The 19,963-nt window shown below is 36.6% G+C and overlaps 1 protein-coding gene across 2 annotated transcripts in view; it reads left to right on the top strand.

Annotated features, from left to right (window-relative positions):
* Window positions 1–19,963, top strand: part of LOC106622921 (BTB/POZ-zinc finger protein abrupt) — a 254,260-nt gene that overhangs the window by 187,185 nt on the left and 47,112 nt on the right. For both annotated transcript variants that reach the window (XM_070106587.1, XM_036365704.2), the window contains one exon: window positions 11,996–12,670. In XM_070106587.1, the coding sequence (XP_069962688.1) occupies window positions 11,996–12,670 (675 nt within the window). The remainder of the gene's footprint in view (window positions 1–11,995; window positions 12,671–19,963) is intronic.

Here is a 19,963-nt window from a genome sequence, read left to right as displayed (position 1 = left end):
TTACTTTTAGTGAAAATTTTCTCTCCTTTTTTATTTTGTTTAGCCCGTACTTATTCTATATATGTACTTATACATATGTATGTTTGAATTTCTTTTCTTTTTTACATTTTTATTTGTCACTACATAGCACTTTTTTTTGCACTTTTATGAAACTGCACTGTTATTATGTTTGTAAGTTTAGTTAATTTGATGTTAAAACCAAAGGTGCCATTCGGTATGGCTCGAAGGACCATGTTTATGTGCGTACCAAATTTGTCAATACTTATATTTTATTCAAAGGTATCCGTTTAACTTTCCTTTTATTAATTTGTATAATCTTTATTGTTATTATTTTACATTAATTTGTGGTTTAACCGATTATTAAAATAATATATATATATATATACGAAGTTAAAAAGATGTAGACGAGAGGCCCGTTGAGAGTCTAATTGCGCGAAACGACTTTCGGATGCTGGCGATCAGAATCGGAGGTATCGGCATCCAATAATTGTCAACGAATGATGTGAATTGCGTGAAGGGTCGCTATTACTTCGAATGAGCTTAATCTGTTGCGAAGACCATCCTTTTTGTTTGCTGAGGCGGTGTGCAGGCGCGATGCTGTGGTGTGTTGTGTTGTCCCGTGTGGTGATGTAAGAGTGGGGTGTATTCTCGTGGGTTATCCTAGGGTGTGTCCTTATTTTCCGGGTGAAGCGGTGTACTTGGCGGAAGGAGTTTATGGTCATTTAAAAAATGTTATTGAAATTAAGAATCGTTTTCTGATAATAGTGTGCCCTTGTGCCTAAAGTTGATAAGATTGGGTGAATACTATTCTTTGCTCCCATATACCTCATATAAAGATTTTCGAACTTCATTTGGACTTTGTACCGTAGATATTGGGCGATATGTGAATTGTAAGGTTGATTTTATACCTCTAATATATTGGTCAGTATATGAGATATCTTACTGAAAGCTTACAAGCATCTGTTTATGGTAAAAGTGAATAAGTAGTTTCATTGAGGGCAGCAAACGGTTTGAACTCAACGATGCAACGAGATAGCAAGAATATAAAAGTCTTACAATAGAACGCTAATTAACCAGGGAGGCTGTATTCCCACCAAGCTAATTTTTATCCAGCTTAGTTATTTTCTATTTCTGTATACATATTACATATAAAAAATATATGTTAAAAATCATTTCAAATTGAGCGCAGTGGTAACCGTTCGAAGAATTTCATAATGAAAATAAACACCGAAGTACTTAACGAAGAATGTAACGAAGAAGAACGCAAAACTTGTTGTACGATCACCAGCACCAGCTTTTCATCTTTCCTGATCGTCGCCTCGTCTATAATCTACGAGTTGAATGACTATTTAATACGCGCGATTAGAACCGCGTTCTTCATAGGAGCCGGTAACAAACTTGGACAATCGGCGTGGTAATAATTTAACTGAAGTTCTATATGACATATACTAGTCGACCTATTTCAAATAAATTTAGCGCATAACTTTTTTTCGACATTCCTATATCGCATGATAGATAAAAATTTTTAATTCAATATGATTTTTTATATAACAGAAATTAAGTTATTGGAATAAAACTTTGCACAAATAGTAAGAATATTTGGATAATATCGAACGTTAGTGCAATCAGTCCAGACATTTCTTAAGCCCTTATATACCCGTTATAGTTGTTTCGGAATTCATATTTGCCATTGCGTGCCAATAATGCAGTTTTATTTTATATTTTTTGGGATAAAAAACTAGATGAATAGGCCAACTACTCGGTAGTAAAGCATATAAATACATCGGAGCTGCGTCCGTTGATAGTGCAGAATTCTTAGTTTATAGGAGAAGAGGGACGAAAAAAAATAAAGAAAACCGAGTTTCTTGAACTCGAGCACTTATAATATTAAAGTGTATGGGGACCGGAGAGTTCTGAGTCCAACAACAACTACTGCGGTCATACATGTTCCGACTATGGCGACAGAGCGGTGATGGGTGCGTAGCTTAGTACATCACAGACGCTGAAGATTCCTCGAAAATGTAACCTTTCTCTCCTCCACACAAAGATCCCATAAAACATAATGGATTTACTGTGGTGTCCTAGAACCAAGCAAATTTTTTACCAATAGCTCCTTTTGCGCAGTACAAGCAATCGATGCCATCCTTGCTTCTTCCTCGACATTATGCTTCCACGTAAGCGTCTTATCTAGCATGAGCTTTACTGATACTTTATCTTATCCGGGAATGATTCGCACCAACAGTAGTGTCAGGTTGGAATTTTGCATCTTCTAGTTAATTTAATCAAATCCGTTTTGCTTGTTTTACCAGACCCCATTTTCAGTCGTGTTTTAACACCTTTCAGACAACCAAACAGTACCAATAGGTAATGATTTACTAGCACCTGCAAACACTCTGAACTACTTCCGTATAATTTTGAAAAACTTTTTGGCTACCAGTTGCGGCACAATGTCATTGATTAGCGCAAAGTTTACTTTAGTATTTTTTTGTAGTCCACAGCCTTCGCTCTATGCGTAGGTTTGTAAGTGTAGCCCTGCTGTCTGATAAAGTGTGCCTTTTTGCATTGTTGATTATTGTCTATTTGTCTTTTGCTTCTGGCTCTTTGTCCTAGCTCAGTCGATTGGTTTCATTCTTCTAAGCTTCTGGGATAATTGCCAGCGTACCTATATCTTTCTTGTTCACATTCTAATTCTTTATCAGAAATACGGCAAATGGTAGGTCTATATGTCCTAGCTAGAAAAGTACGTAATTTTATGTTTTTTATAAAAAATTAACGCGCAAAAAGCATCTGTTGTATATTTTGCATATATTGCCTAGTGCACTATTAATGCTTGTGAAAAGTATGAACTTCAGTATTGTTCACAATCTTGGTTAATTGTAGATTCCGTATGGTATGTTCTCAGTATGACGCTTGGCGATGTAGCTTTTTGACCTTTCACTATGTATATATTTTACTTTTCTTCGAAAGTGATTTGCTGCTTCATTTTTAATTTTTATACTCTTGCAACTTGTTGCTACAGAGTATAATAGTTTTGTTCACCTAACGGTTGCTTGTATCACCTAAAATTAATCGAGTTAGATATAGGGTTATATATATATCAATGATCAGGATGAAGAGAAGAGTTGAAATCCGGGTGACTGTCTGTCCGTCTGTCCATCTGGCCGTCCGTCTGCAAGCAGTAACTTGAGTAAAAATTGAGATATCCTAATGAAACTTGGTACACATGGTACCGTAAAACGGTTGGTATTGCAAATGGGCGTAATCGGACCACAAAACGCCATTAATCAAAAACAAATAAATTGCCATAACTATGCTCCACAACAAGATAAAAGACTCTTATTTGGAATACAGGATCATCATTAGGGAGGGGCATCTGCAGTTAACATTTTTTTTATGTGGGCGTGGTCCCGCCCTGTAATAAGTTTAATGTGCATATCTCCTATACCGCTGAAGCTATAATAACAAAATTCATTGCGAACAAATGTTTTTAGCAGCTCTATCGACGGTGTGAAAATGGTTGAAATCGGGTGACAACCCCGCCCACTCCCCATATAACGGTACTGTTAAAAACTAATAAAAGCCCGATAACTCAAACACTAAACACGCCAGAGTCATTAAGTTTTATCTCTGGGATGGTACAAGATGATTTTATAGGAACCACGTTCAAAATTAGATAGTAGGTGTGGCACCGCCCAATTTTAGGTGAAAACCCATATCTTGGGTTTTGCTTAACCGATTTCAACCAAATTCGGTACATTATATCTTCTCATATTTCTATGTTATAGTACGAAACGGATTACAACCAAGCCTATTTTCCATATAACATCATTTTAAATTCCATCTTTTTTTCATCTTATTTTCACTTTCCAGTATGCCAATCAAGCAACAATGATTATATCGGCGTAAAACTTGGCGTGAATAGTATGTTTAAATTATGCGACCTTGTGGCGAAAAATTACCTAAATTGAACCAAAACTCATCAAGCTGCTAGGTACTGAATATATGGACCCCAGTGCCTATAGTTGACTTTTTACCGAAAATATCGGTCAACATAAAACAAGGCGGCTAGATCCACAAAGAAATATAAAACGAGTATACCATTTGACTTTGCTAGTGTATAAAATGTTCGGTTACATCCGAGCTTAGCCCTTCCTTACTTGTTTAAATTTTGTTTTTTAGAGTTCATAATTAGCAAGAGACGTGAAATTTAAGGCTCAAAATGCCTACAGCAAAGGCAGGTCGGTAGACACTACCCTGTATGCTGTTATGTCATGGCTGCAGAGAGCCCACCTGCATTAGAAATAAACTGATCAAAAATGAACTGGCCTTATTCACCAGAATAAGTTCCGCGCATATAAAATCACTTCGGCATCCCTTTCTCATTTGGAGCTCTTGAATTCACCCTATCGAAAAGGTTAAGTACTTGGGACTCACCTGTGATAGAAAGATCTTATGGAAGCCCAATGTTGGGAAAAGTGAAGAAGGCATTGGTTAAATTATATTGTTGTAAAGGAGCTATTGAGAAGAGGTTGGAACTCTCGCTAAAAGTTGTGCTTTAGTTTTAAGCAACCGTTATTAAGCCAATATTGTTATAGGGTATATTTATCTGGTGGAGGGCGCTCGGTAAGGCCACACTCGCTAAACAACTGGAAAGTGGCGGCTCTCATTGGCATCAGTGGTGCACTACGTACAATACATACGATGGCATTTAATGCCATTCTAGGTTCTATATGAACCTGTGAACATAGCCGGAAAATCCTTTGTTGCGAAGGTTACTGTCAGACTCCGGGAAGCTGGACACATTAAGGGTCCCGGAGTGGGACATTCTAAAATCCTCTCGCACTTCGATTTCGTTCCTAATAACTTGACCCAGTGCGCCGCGGACCCTTCTCCTACCGGCATCTACTCCGCGTACATACCTTCGAGGTAGGAGTTTACTGTCGGGAGCTCTCAATCAACTCTTGTTTTAGACCGCCAGACCACTGTAGTGTCTTTGAAGCAGAAGTAACAGATATTAAAGTAGCAGCAGAATTAAAGTACTTCAACGAAGTGCGGCTTCATTTAGGGTGCTCTCTGACAGTGAGCCAGACTAAGGCTTTCACCAAGATGTTTGGTTGCCATAGAAATTTACAATAATGAAACACAAAAGTTTTTTCTATATGACCAAAATCCTGTCAAAAGATGAACTTGGTAAAGTTGGTTACAGTTTCACTTTTAAAAACACTTGGGACTAGTAATACTTTTGGCATGAAAAAAAGTACCAGTTGCCATGTTTATGTTATTGTAGTATGCAAGGGCCCCATGAGAGTCTTTTCAGGATTGTTCCCAGCCCAAATATGATACATTTTTCTTATCAATACTGATAATTATTTGGCTTTAAAAATTAACGCCGAAGCGAAAGTTGTTTTGAGTGCCAGCCTTTGCATGGTTCTTTGCACAAAATAAACATGTACTTATGGATGTTGATCAAGTAATAAATCATCTACGATTGCATAAACACATTCAAATAAAATAAGCGACGTTGTTTATGTATGTTACGTTAATCTTAATCATAATAGGCGTATGTAGACCGAACATGTTAATCTGATAATTCGTTAGTTAATACTTCGAAAAAACAAAATGAGCATACTTTTTGCCCTCTCTCAGTAGTGTGGTATATTTTGTTTCAAAACAGCTGATTAAATTTTTGTAAATACTAAATTTTGCAATATTGGTTTAAAATTATTTTGTAGCGAGCAGAAAATGTATTTTTTCAGCTCATGAATCAAATGAAATTTTTAGGTAACGACGCAGAAATGAACAACTGATTTGATGTTATCAAGTAACGAAAAGAATATTAAGCTTACCAGGCTGGTACTTCGTCACTCAGTAGAACGATAGTCAGTTCATTTTACAAAAACTAAATACACGTAAAAAACTACCAAATAACGACTAACGAGTTAACAAAGCTGGCCTGAATACCCCTAATAATTATATTCAGTTGCATACTTGTAGTTCGAAGGCATACCAGTTTGAATTATTTTAAAGGTTTTAGTATTCGAGAGTTTACTTGTAATGTTTCATGTGGTATAATTTTTAAGTTAAGTTTAACTCTTTTTCTGTCTGGTATTTTACAATATGCTCTTTAATTTGTATTAAATTGTTCAGTGAAGGGCTCCACAACAATTATATTAAAAATGTGTTATAAGCTTGTATGGTAATAACCTTTATTAGTGCTATTGAATAAACAATTTTGAGCGAAAAGTCAAAAGAAAAGAAATGCTATGCTACGAGTATTTTATGGAGAAATTGGTTTAATTTCATGTGCCTTCTAATACTAAATTTAATTACTCGAATACCTGAATCCCGGTGTCAAAATTGGACGATGAACGCTGATTTATCATCTGGATGATTTAAGCATAATTTTCGCTAACTAACTGAATCTATGACTTATAATATTATATAACTTAATAAAATACGAAATTTGATCGTAATCCATTCTCGATTTCGTCGAACAATGAAGTTGAACCCTTTGGCTACATTTTTTAATATTGTCAACACCTGAAGGTATTTAACCGCCTTTGATCCCTGCAAATTGCCAGAGTAAAAATGTTCGGTTACTAACTCTTAGCTCATTAAAATAATAAAATACTTTTATAAGATAATGTTTACCTAAGTATCAACACTGCCAGCCAAAAGTGGTTAAATAATTAGTGAAACACTAGATTTTCAAACCTTCAAAAGTGGATCTAAAACTGAAGAACTGCCAAAGGCGGCGCGACGCTCCTCACCACTTTCTGCTCACTCGTACGTGCGCATGATGCAGGGTTGCGTTTTCGGATGCCTAATTTAAAATTTCAAACAAAATTTTTTATTTGAAATTATTTATTTACTACATATTGGAATTGGGCTAGATGTAATTTTTTTGAAGACATCGTTTCCCATATTTGATCCATCAAAAAACTGATTTCTTTTAAATAATAAACAAAACAAGAAAAAACGTTAACTTCGGTTGCACCGAAGCTATAATACCCTTTACAAATACAAAGGCCCCTTACAATAACTTGATGCCGAACGTTCAATTTGTATGGCAGCTATATGATAAAGTGATCTGATCTGACCAATTTCTGCAGATAATAATTTGCTGCCTTAAGCGATACCTCGGGCATAATTTCGTGAAGATACCTCGTCAAATAAACAAATTTTCCATGCAAGCAAATTACTCCAATCGTTCAGTTAATATGGCAGCTATATGCTATAGTCATCCGATCTATACAATTTCTTCGAAGATTGGATAAATGCCTTAAATAATAATCCATGCCAAGTTTCGTGAAGATACCTCGTCAAATGAAAGAGTTTTCCATACAAGCACTTGATTCCGATTGTTCAGTTTGTATGGCAGCTATATGCTATAGTGGTCCGATACCGTTCCAACAAATGAGCAGCTTCTTTGTGAGAAAAGGACAGGTGCAAAATTTCAGATCGATAGCTTATAATCTGAGGGACTAGTTAGTATATATACAGACAAACGGACAGACAGACGGACATGACTAAATCAACTCAGCTCATCATGCTAATAATTAATGTATATATTTTATAGGGTCTCTGATGTTTCCTTTTGGATGTTACAAACTTCGTGGCAAACTTAATATAACCTGTTCAGGGTAGAATGAATCATGCACAACTTGTTTAATGAATAAACGAATTTACCCCAATTAATGAGTCCATGCGTGTTTGTGTTAGAATTTTACCAATCCCATCCACGTTTTTATACTCTCGCAACCTGTTGCTACAGAGTATAATAGTTTTGTTCACCTAACGGTTGTTTGTATCACCTAAAACTAATCGAGTTAGATATAGGGTTATATATGTATAAATGATCAGGATGAAGAGAAGAGTTAAAATCCGGGTGACTGTCTGTCCGTCCGTCCATCTGGCCGTCCGTCTGTGCAAGCAGTAACTTTAGTAAAAATTGAGATATTTTTATGAAACTTGGTAGACACGTTTCTTGGTACCGTGAGACGGTTGGTGTTGCAAGTGGGCATAATCGGACCACTGCCGCGCCCACAAAACGCCATTAATCAAAAACAAATAAATTGCCATGATTAAACTCCACAACAAGATAAAAGACTCTTATTTGGTATACAGGATCATCATTAGGGAGAGGCATCTGCAGTTAACATTTTTTTTATGTGGGCGACAACCCCACCCACTTCCCATATAACGGTACTGTTAAAAACTACTAAAAGCGCGATAACTCAAGCACTAAACAAGCCAGAGTCATTAAGTTTTATATCTGGGATGGTATAAGATGATTTTATAGGAACCACGTTCAAAATTAGATAGTAGGCGTGGCACCGCCCACTTTTAGGTAAAAATCCATATCTTGGGATCTGCTTAACCCATTTCAACCAAATTCAGTAAATGACATTAGTTTCATATCTCTATATCAAAGTGTGAAAATGGGCATCGGATTACAACCACGCCTACTTTCCATATAACACCATTTTAAGTTCCATCTGATTCTTTCACTTTCCACTATGCAAATCAGGTAACAATGATTATTTCAGGGTAAAAATTTGCGTGAATAATACGTATAAGTATGCCACCTTGTGACCAAAAATTGTTTAAATCGAACCAAAACTGTTCAAGCCCCTAAGTACTGAATATGTGGACCACAGTGCCTATAGTTGACGTTCTACCGAAAATATCGGTCAATCCACAAAGAAATCTCAAACGAGTATATTTCACTTTGCGAGAGTATAAAATGTTCGGTTACATCCGAACTTAGCCCTTCCTTACTTGCTATTGTAATGTTTATATGCCTTGAAGTAAAATAAATTTTTTTAAAAAATGTATGTAAATTAATTAATTATTTGAAATATTCTAATCAAATCTATCCACTGTATGCTGTTGTTATGCTAGAAAAAGTAAACAAATTAGTTAAATACAAATGTATAAAATTGCACAGAATTTGTCAACTTTTTACCCTTAAAAACGCAAATTACTTGCATTTGTACTCGTATTTGTATTTATCTTTTTGGATTTTTCTATTGCTCCTAATGCCAAATATGTTTTCTCATTTGCACTCATTCAACGAATGAGATAGCAAGTTTTGTATGTTTGGGAAATTCGAAATTGGTTAAAAAAAATGTGGAAAACGGTTGGCCTCAAGGGCCATCCCTGCAATTTCCCTCTAATTTCATACGCTAACGTTCAAATTTCGCTTTTTTCACTGCTTTTGAGCTCTTCGAAATTTTTCGTTTTCGATATCTAGCAAGTAAATCAACCGATTTCGACCCGGTTTGCGGCAAACGATGTGTTTCTTCAAGGTTTAGAACTGATTAGTTAGGTGTCGATCGGTCAAGTCGTTTGGAAAAAATTCGAAAAAATTTATTTTTGAGATTTCTCGAAATCTACTGGTCCGATTGGGTCCAAACTTACACGAAATTCAAGTGCAATGAAACCCTTTGGAATGCCGTTTAGTTTATTCAAATCGGTTGAGCAGTTTAATAGTTATAAGAGGGTCACATACATCCACACACACACACATACATACAGGCATACGGACATCATCGTAGAAATGTTCGGGGAAGCTTCCTCGACCCTCAGAACGTCGAGATCTGTTGAGAACTCGATTTTTGCAAAATGGGGTGAAACCAATATCTTCCCGATTTTTAGAAAATTTTCCATTTTCTTAGCGGGAAGTTAAAAAGGCATTATCCCAAATATGTTCGTTGGTGTTAGGGCATGAAGAAAAAATGTGTAATTGTGTTGAAATTTCTGGGGAAAGTGATTAGCCGTGGCTGGTGGGGAAGCATCATATAAAATACATACGAAAATACAGAGAACGTAAAAAACCGAGAAGGTTCGACAGCGAACATTTCGTCGGAAATTTGGAAAAAATTTGAATGTAAATTTTGGATGAATTGACCCATTTGTCTATATGTTTACGAAAGCAAATGCGACTTGTATTTGTATGTATAAACATTCATAAGGAATAACAAGTGCCGCACACATCTCCTCGCATTCGTATGTTGTATAAAAGCATGCTTTGCGATGATGTAAAATTATAGAACCTGTATTCTAGTACTGAATAACATACATATGTGCGTGCATATATGTAAAAGGACATATTAGGCTTTCTTTTCCTGTCTCTTAGGCGGTCGCCACGCAATGGTGAACAACTGGCTGGTGGGACGCAGACAATTAAAACATGTGGATTACTATTGAAGTGATCACACAATTAGCGGTATGTGAGCGGCATTTTTGAGCGCCAGAGTGGCATCGCTCTCGCTCAGTAATAAAACCTGTTCTAATTTTTAGTTAATCGTTGAGCGGCAAAAATTAATAAAATTGTCAGAATCTCCGATGGCGAAACTTTATTAAATATTTATTGTATAAGAGCATTTGTAAGCACAGTTGTCAGCAATGTTTAAGGCAGCGTGGAAGAAGAAGGTGCTTATATCGAAACAGTTGTCCTCACAGTCCTGGCAAGAAGCTTGTATCCCAGCACAAGAGCAGGAAGCACATATCAGCTCAGGTGTTCTCACAGTTTAAAGAGCAGGAAGCGTGTACACTAGTACAAGGGTCTTCATAGTCGGCAGAGCATTTTGCGCAGAGCGGAGCAGTTTTAAGCTGGTATGTGGCTGAATGTAGTACTCCTGGAGTTCTCTACGTGCTGCGCAACGGAGGGGCTTTTGAGATTCACGACGACCTTAAAGTAGTTAAAGCAAAGATTTTATTGGATTGGTTGTCGTCAATCAGTTACAGCCAGTTATGCTGAGTACATTGTAACTAAAGGATCTAGGTCCTGGAGTCATGGCCAGATGAAGCAGTACAATTCAGGTGCGCCATTTGTGCACATTGCCATGAATGCTGACGGTCCATTTCCCACAAATAAATAGGAAAGAAATATGTAATGTGACCAAGGACCATTTCAACGTATGGCCAGAAATATACACAATTTCTTATCAAGAAACTGAACCACTAGCGTATTCATCAACAAGTGGGTAACGAGTTTTGTGTTCCAACGGAATTACGTTCTCACTAACTAAAGAATTTCGAGTCAGCTTTAATTCAAGGGCTGTACCATGAACTGGGTATTCGAAAAACGGATGGAATTAACGCCAATAAGTGAAAGACGGCCAAGGGAGTCAACAGCGTCCTAGAAGATGAGATGAGAGACCTAAATTCTAGGCGCTTGGTACCGCTAATATGTCATATCAAGACGGATTCGAAAACAAAATCGAATCGACGATAAATTGCCCGAATCAACCAGACTGCTAAATTCGTAGTCGCTAGAATGTTTGAGTGGAGAAGTTTTGTTAAAGATTTACTATAAGGGCTGCCGGATTGTGCACCAGGGACAGTTCTAGTTTGAGTGCTGCCGTGTAAAGCATTTGAGATATAAGTAAGAAATTGTAAGCTTGTGTAAAGAGCAATAAAGCGTTGAGTTTTTGGAATTACAAATAAAGATAAATGCATTTTTCTCGTTTCGTGGACAGATCATCTGAACAGATCTTCTGTAAACAGTCGTCTTTCACATATTTCTTCTACTTAGTAGCGAATATGTTAGAAAATGGTTAATTCCTTACTCTTCAGCCGCTCCTTCGAACATCATACAAAATTCGATTTCCACCTTCTCGTTGTTCTAAGTTCCATGGCTGGTGTATAGTTAAACAAGTGAGATGGAAAGTGCATACGGGCTGAATTTAATTAATATTTTCTATAACTGCCTGACCAAGTACTCCCTAGGTCATAATCATCTGAATTTTTTGATTTCTATTAGTAGTATTCACAAAGTAATAATACAGCATTACCGACTATTTACACCGTTTATATATAATTGTTCACACTTTAAAGAATATTTCGAATCATTTAACCGGTACTACGTTTAGGAGTGTGTTCTTCCTCATTCGAATTTGTAAAATAGTTATTAAAGGAATTTTATATACAATATGTAATTTCATTCGTTTGAAAAACAATAAAGTAATTATATGTGTTTTTTATACAGGAGCTCATCGTTCAGTGGAAATGAGGGTAAGAGCCACAGATCCACGACCGTGTCCAAAATGTGGAAAAATTTACAGGTCGGCACATACGCTCCGTACTCATCTTGAGGATAAACATACCGTTTGTCCTGGATATAGATGCGTTTTATGTGGTACTGTTGCGAAATCTCGTAATTCATTGCATTCACATATGTCACGTCAGCATCGTGGTATATCTACGAAAGATCTTCCTGTGTTACCAATGCCTTGTGCTTTTGACCCTATATTGGCTTCACGTTTATTAGCTAAGGCTGGGGTAAAAATTTCACCAGATGATTTACATAACCATGCATCTCCTGCCAATACAGCTAGTATAACAGGTATAGATTACAGCTATAATACACAACATAATACAGAAATTTATGAAACGAATATGGAATCTGATGATGATCCGGAAGATTTAACTGCATGCCGAATGAATTTAAATAGCTCTTCTACAGGATATGACAACAAACAAGAAAATGTTTTCGACATTGGACATAAGAATAAGTCGATTTCACATATCAGAAATGAAGCAGCAATTGCTGCCGCGGCAGCTGCATTGAGCGCGCAAAAGGAATTGCCCAGCCGACAGTCAACAACGAACCAACCTCTTCTTGATCTTCACCTTTTGCAGTTTTTAACAGAAAATACTTTTGGTGAGCATAATTTACTAATTTATAATATGGTGTCATGAGATGGTTGGTATAAATACATGTGCGGTCATATTTTTGTTGCGAAATATGTAGTTCTTTTTGCAGTTAACTTTACTGAATAGTTCGACCTTACTAATTAACTATTAATTTTCATTGATATATGCACATTTTATATGACTTATTAGATTTCAATTTAAGTAATTATTAAACATTTTCTTCATGTTCACATACAACGTCAACTTATTTCAAATATTGTCCTTTCACCCTAGAAGTTGATTACACAATAATGGCCGTTTGTCGTTACCGTTTACAACCTTATGGGAACATCAAACTGCGTTCACACTATCACAGCTACATCGCTAATTTCGTAATTAAAATTTCCCGACGATTTTTGTTGAATGTTCTAGATCTTTTACCCTGAATTTGCTTTATGTTACTCTGTGCCTCTTGTGTAGATAAGCACGATGAACATTTAACTCATTGACTTCTATTTCATCTACCATTGTCTGTTACTCTAGATAACTAAATGTACGCCCGGTAGTCTTTATAGGATAATTTTTTCGTTGCGTTGTGGTGGACTCGTTCTAACTGTGACACCGTTACACGAGGTACTCCTCTCACAGTCAACAGGTGCTGTATACATTCCTTATTTTTATATCCTTTGAAGGCATTTACGGTAAAGATTTATGACCTGACGACATTCTCTAGTTGACTTTGAGGGGTACAACCATACGAATTTTGAAAGCACATCTATTTATTATTTCTAACCGTCTCTTGGTTAAACGCAAAATCACAGGATCTTTACTGTTTTTAAAATTTGGGGATCAATTATCTCTCTCTTCTCACCTCCACTTGCATCTGTAATAATGCTTTCAATAGGTGATTTAACAACTCTCTGCACTTTCTCGAACACATTCGCCATGTAATAGGTGTATTTTAATAACTTCGGACGTAAAATAACCCCGCTTATGTGTAAATTTCATAATATGCTCCCTCTTGTGCGCTAGTACAATTAATCTTGCAACTAAGCTTCGTTTACTCACAGCTTTAGCGAGTCTTCAAATATAATAGTAAACAAGCGATTTTATGCATCTATGTGTCTCATATGAGTTTCGGATTGATGCTCAACCACATTTTTGCATTCCTGGAGGTACATAACCCGCCAGATAATTATTTCCGGTAGACCCTCCATTGTTTTTAAAGCCTTAATTACTGTTGGGATCTCGAGTTCATAGGTGTCATTTCTCTCTTCAACTCCTGATATTTTAAGTCATGAATTCGATAACTAGTCCTCAACTTCCCTTCGCAATAATTCAGTATGCAGCTTCGTTCCGGTTGAAGAGTTGCGGTTCTAGGCCATTAATTAATGCAAACTTCCATTCTTGAATTGATACTAACTGGTCCTCTCCCAACCTAAATTTCTCATCCTTCTTTAGTAAATCCGATAGTGATATTAACCCAAAAAATCGTTGAAGCTCTTTTTACTCCCTGATATTGGAAACTATTTTGTAGCTTTTGTTTTTTTTTCTACCATTTTTGATAACAAATCGTAAAATTTGAAGGTCTGTTTCCTTTCCATATCTTTAGAATTAACTATATCGTCTATGTATATAATTGCTGTTTCATCTTGAATCATATCGCGAAAACTCTAATAAATATACCAAATACTGCAAATGAATTGTTAATACAAAAAGAAACAAAATAAAATTTGTACCGTCAACTGTTGCTTACGAAGTCTGTGTATTTTCTGGAATATGGTTCGATTTAAGTTGTGAATATAAACGATCCTTTTAATTTGTCTAATGTGTCGTCTACAATAGCTCATAGGAAAGTTATCCTGGTGCTTAATACAATTTGTGATGCGTAATAGGACGTGCTAGTTTGAGTAATATCGTACTTAAGCATTTATATAAATTATTTTTCTATACTGCGTTGGTCCGCATATGACACTTACTTCACTAATAGACTAGTTCCTCATGTTTCAAAACTAATTTTGTTTTGAACCTACACGTTAATTATTTTCTGGGGAAAGAATTTATTCTAAATGTAACAAATAGGGTGGATTTTTTAGCCGTCTGTATCTCTATTACGCAAAATACTTTACTTTTCGCTCCGCAACTGTTGGTCGCCTCCCCATACTCTTGGATTTGTCGTATACTTATTTGATTTCCATGCCCATTATGTCCAGTGATATGACGCCAGCAAGTATCCGAACTGCATCGCGGGATACTGTGTGTGGTGGCTACATGTACCGCCTTTTCACAGACTTTGTCGATGTGCGTCTTATAATTAGGTCTCGTGTCACTAAGTACTCCTAAATACTTCAGCGACTGCTCAGTTGTGATGCTATAGCCGTCTATCTTAAGGATGATACCATCAAGCTTCTTCCTGATTGTGATCAGCACTGCTTAAGTTTTTGTCCAGCTAACCTAAGGTTTATTGCAGTGAGACATTTCTTAATCTTCGATGTGATCAGATTACATAGTTTCAAAACTTGATCCAGTTCCTTTGCTACTTCTGCAATATCATCCGCGTATCCGATGATCTGAACCTCCCTCAGATGTAGAAGACTCAACAAACCGTCGTAGAGTACATTCCACAACAATTGGCCACTGTCCATCCGTTACCGCATATTTTCTCGGTCCATCTAGTTTCATGCCAAGCGTATCCAACATGTAAAGCGGTCGATAAAAGTTATGCTCGCTGGTCGATTTCTTTTTCTGTAACAAGGCAAGTTGCTGCTGTTTTCAGATGTTTGGGAAACCATCTTTTGTAGGCGCTAGGCCTAGTGCTTTGGCATTACCAAATCTCTGTACCGCATGAATCACATCCACTCCATTGACTATTGCGGCATTCCCTTCTCTGCTCGAGCCTGTCGTTTCTTTAGTGGCTGTGCTAAGAAAAGAGTTTCTGCGACGGTTTTCAATAGCCTAGAACAGGTTGGTGTTTGCCCTTTTCCGCCTTTGAATTTCGACATTACCAGCTATGCCCACTAGATTTTCGTTTATTTTTCCGCCAAGTTCTTTGAAGCAACAAGATTTATTCCTTTTAATCGCCTTTTTGAGGTCATTGCGTTTTCATTTGTAGCATTCGCGTAGTTCCGTATGCTGCAGGGATCCCCGCTTCCTTCGACAGATCTTCCTTGCTTTGAGGCATTCACTTCTCAGACGCAATTTTTTCTCCTGCACATAGAAGCGTCGGATGCTTTGCTAATGCTTCTTACCAGCATCTCCGCCTGTCGATCTCTATTTTCTGCACAACTCATATTAGCTAAAGTACGAAGAGTTTGTAACGACTTTTTGATTTTGGGAGACTGGGTGTCCGATTTCAAGCACAATAGCCGGATGATCACTGTACGTGTAGAGGTCACACACCTGCCAGCTTGTTCTGGGCACTATAGCTATGACAGTTCTTCTCGAAGATGTATTGGTTTCCTGTATTTAGCAACCCCATGTGCAACAACCAGTACGTCTTTAGTACAGTTGCATGACTCTCGTCAACCTATTTTGTTTTCATGTGGATCCAAAAGCGTCCTTGCCTCCAGCGCGAGTAGGTTTATCACAGCAGTTTGTGTTCCTAGGTACGCCGTCCTGATGCTTCTAATCTAGTTTATATCAAAATTGTTCAGCTGCGTATAGTGATTTCGTCCATTACTTTAAGGGTTAGTGCTTTTATCTGCATTTGGTTTCGCAACACTTTCCTTATTTCGGTCTCAAAATCACCTTCATTTGGGCCTCCTTCAGCTAAAGCAAGATTAGTCCTTGACCATCTTTCTAATGCTTGACACTGATAGGTATTGTGCCTAGTTTGAACACACAATTATATAAATTATTAAGTATTTTTGTACGTACCTATATGAAACTATAATTCTATTAAAAAAGCCCTATTTCACTTGTACATTCCTTCTTTTCATTTTCTGCTATTCTTAGAAACTTCTTCCGCCCTTAACCACTTCACATTGTTATGCCGCTCTTTTTTCACTGATTTTCGCAAAAGCGAGCAATGCACAGTGGGATAAACGGTTGATTTAGCAAGGGTTTATTTCAAATTTCAACTTTAATCTTGCCGCCAGTTGCGTTTCCAATTCGATTAATAATATAACCGACAAGAAAAAGCACTTTTCGTTTTGCTTTTCTTAGAAGATTTGCATAGCTGTAAACTTTTACACACAACCCACGAATGATAGAATACAAGATTACGACAAGTACGTACCGTTACTTTATTTCGGTTTAGGTTGTGACAATTGTTATGAAAACAAATTGCTCTATACCGCGATTTTGTGAAGTAATTCTTTTGGAATAAAAAGAGGCAACATAGAAGAGCTGTCAAATAGCCTGTAAATTGTTAACAAAAACTAAAACACTTTTTTAATTCGTTAAATAGACTGAATTTATTAGTTTATAGTAATATTGAAATGAATACAAATAATAACAGTAATTTGATATATTTCCTTATATATTTTATGTATATATATGAAACCATTAGGGAGTTGAACAAGCATAAAATTTTATTTTGCCGTCGGCATTTTTATATCCAAACGCAATCAACATTTTTAATCTTTTTCTGTTAGCATTTTATCTAAACCAGGAATCGCGTAGATATGTAATGTACGAATATATATAGATACTAGCTGACCCGGCCACGCGTTGCTGTGGCTAAAGTTTTTGTTATGTTACATTATAGTAAACAATCTAAGAGGAACAATAAGAGAACACCAGTCACGGAGTCCACTATGCTTTTTCACACAGATGGTATTTGTAAAAAAATATGGTGATCTCCTTATTTGACTTTCTACTACTATAACCCTTTAGTACAATGAAATTATTTACGAACAAAGACGAAAATGTTGGTGTTGGTATACAAATTCACTGGATTGAGATTTGAAGGGGAAGTACGTTGAACACAATTAATTAAAATGTTCTTACCCTTGATATTAACCAGAAATCCATACATAGTAAAAATTTATCAGATTTATTATTTCCATTTAATTTTATAACAAATAAGTATATTACAGTATAATACAGTAAATAACATGTGACGCTTAAACTTTTAAACATTAATATCTATTTTTTTGAATTATAAATACTTTCAATTTCAATTTAATTTAACACCAATCGGTGCACAATGTTTTTGGTTAACCTGTCTTTAGCTAACACAAATAGATTCGACGGTTTCCCAACACGTGAACACGCAACATATAGTTGCCCATGAGAAAAACATGGATTTTCCAAATCTAAACCACAAATGGACATTTTTTGACCTTGAGATTTATTTATAGACATGGCGAAAGCTAAACGAATTGGAAACTGTAGCCTTTTGAAGGGTATGGTAGAATCTGATGGTATCATCGGAATACGTGGCAGCAGGACCACTTTTCCTTTAAACTTCCCAGCCAAAATGGTTGCTTCAAGAATGTTTCCGGTGATCTTTTTGGTGACCAAACGTGTACCGTTACATAATTGAGGTGGATTCAAATTACGGAGGAGAATAATAGGGGAACCAATCTTTAATCGAAGATTATGTGGTGGCATTCCACGGATATCTAATGAATTTAAAAATTCAATTGGAAAATTTACACTTTCATTTTCATCAACAACAGTATCGATTGATTTAAAAGACATCAGATCGCCTGGTAACAACTGTTGTATCTGGAAGCTAATTTCGTCAACATCAACGTTTTTGGCTGCCAAAATCGCCCGTTGACTAAGCCATTCATGATTCAAATAATTATTCTGTATATCCGGGAAAATACTCTAAATCAATTCATTTTTATACTGAACAACAGTGCAAAAATTGTCTGGTAGTTTAATGCATTGCGTATTTGGTTGCAGTTCTATTTTACCGTTCCCAATATCTAGTAGTTGTTCGGAAAATATTTGTGCTGATGGATCATTTTGCAATTGTACTCGCATATTTATGGTCAACACTTCGCCATAAGAATGATGTTTCAAACATGCATTAATCTCATCCGCGAAAGTAGAGCGATGTATAACCGGTAAGGTCTGCCGGAAGTCACCAGACAAAAGTAAGATAGCACCACCGAAAAGTTTATTATTGCTGTTTAAATCTTGCATAGTTCTGTATAATGCTTCAAGTGAATATTTGTGTGCCATTGTGCACTCATCCCAAATTATTATAGAACTCTTCCGCAACACTGCAGCTATTCCACTATTCTTTTTGATGTTACACATTGCATCTGGTTTATTATGAACGTCCAATGGCAGCTTGAATGTTGAATGTGCTGTTCGCCCACCATCCAGTAAAGTAGCCGCCTGACGATGATACTGCTAATGCGATTTTTTGTTGCGACCGTATTTTGGCAAGAATCAACGATATTAAAAACGTCTTACCGGTTCCACCGGGTGCATCCAAGAAAAAAAACCGCCTTGTTCAGCAGCAACAACCAGCATAATCCGATTATAAATAATTTTTTGTTCTGCTGTCAGTAATGGTTCACTGCTCATGATAATTGTTGCTAAACTTCCATGGCCATATTGCTTTTCTCGTTGTAAATCGGTATTGACTAAGTCGGTGGCTGGACGATTAGGTGATGGCATACCATAATGATTACGTGGTAAATTTGAAATAAGAACACATAAATCCTCGATCAAGACCAATGCTTCATTGTACATCTCTGGTGTATAATCTATGTTTTGGCATTGATTTGTTTCTCTAATTCGGTGCAAGATGTCTTGTGTCATACAATTTTTATATTTTTCCCACAAAGTTTGTGCTTGCGAGGGATAACATGTCGTCAAAATAATTGCAAACAACTGAAGAATGTTATTCGGTGTTGATTCCAACGCAGCATCAGCAAGCGTTAAGTCCCAATGGTTATCGTCTTCTAGAAATTGCAGTTCATGACATGCATCCTGGTATGTATTGAATGCTGGACCATTAACTGTTCGTAAAAATTTAAAAGATGTTGGTCCGGGAACATTCACTAATAACAAACGTGAATAGAAGCACTCACGTTGCTTTGGATGTACCGTGTAAAGTCTCTTGCCAATGTCTTAGCTTTGAATATGCCTGTAATGGAAGGATGTGGTTTTCCTTGTTTCCATGGCTCCCATTTTTTACTGGATTTGTTCCATGTGAAATAACGTGAAACATCACTATACACCAATGTCTTCGCGAATTGGCCAAAAACATCAGGTTTTTGACACAATGTAAAAAAGTCAGTTAGAGTCGTTTTCGGAGCTTCGAACGCTCTTTAGAGAACATTTTCTTCAGTGAAGTATACATGTTGACCGCTTTCAAGATGTATTGCCAGATGTTGGACAGCAGGATCTCTTT

This window comes from Bactrocera oleae, chromosome 3, assembly GCF_042242935.1.
Source record: "Bactrocera oleae isolate idBacOlea1 chromosome 3, idBacOlea1, whole genome shotgun sequence".
NCBI lineage: Eukaryota > Metazoa > Arthropoda > Insecta > Diptera > Tephritidae > Bactrocera > Bactrocera oleae.
This window is presented reverse-complemented; position numbering and strand designations above follow the sequence as displayed.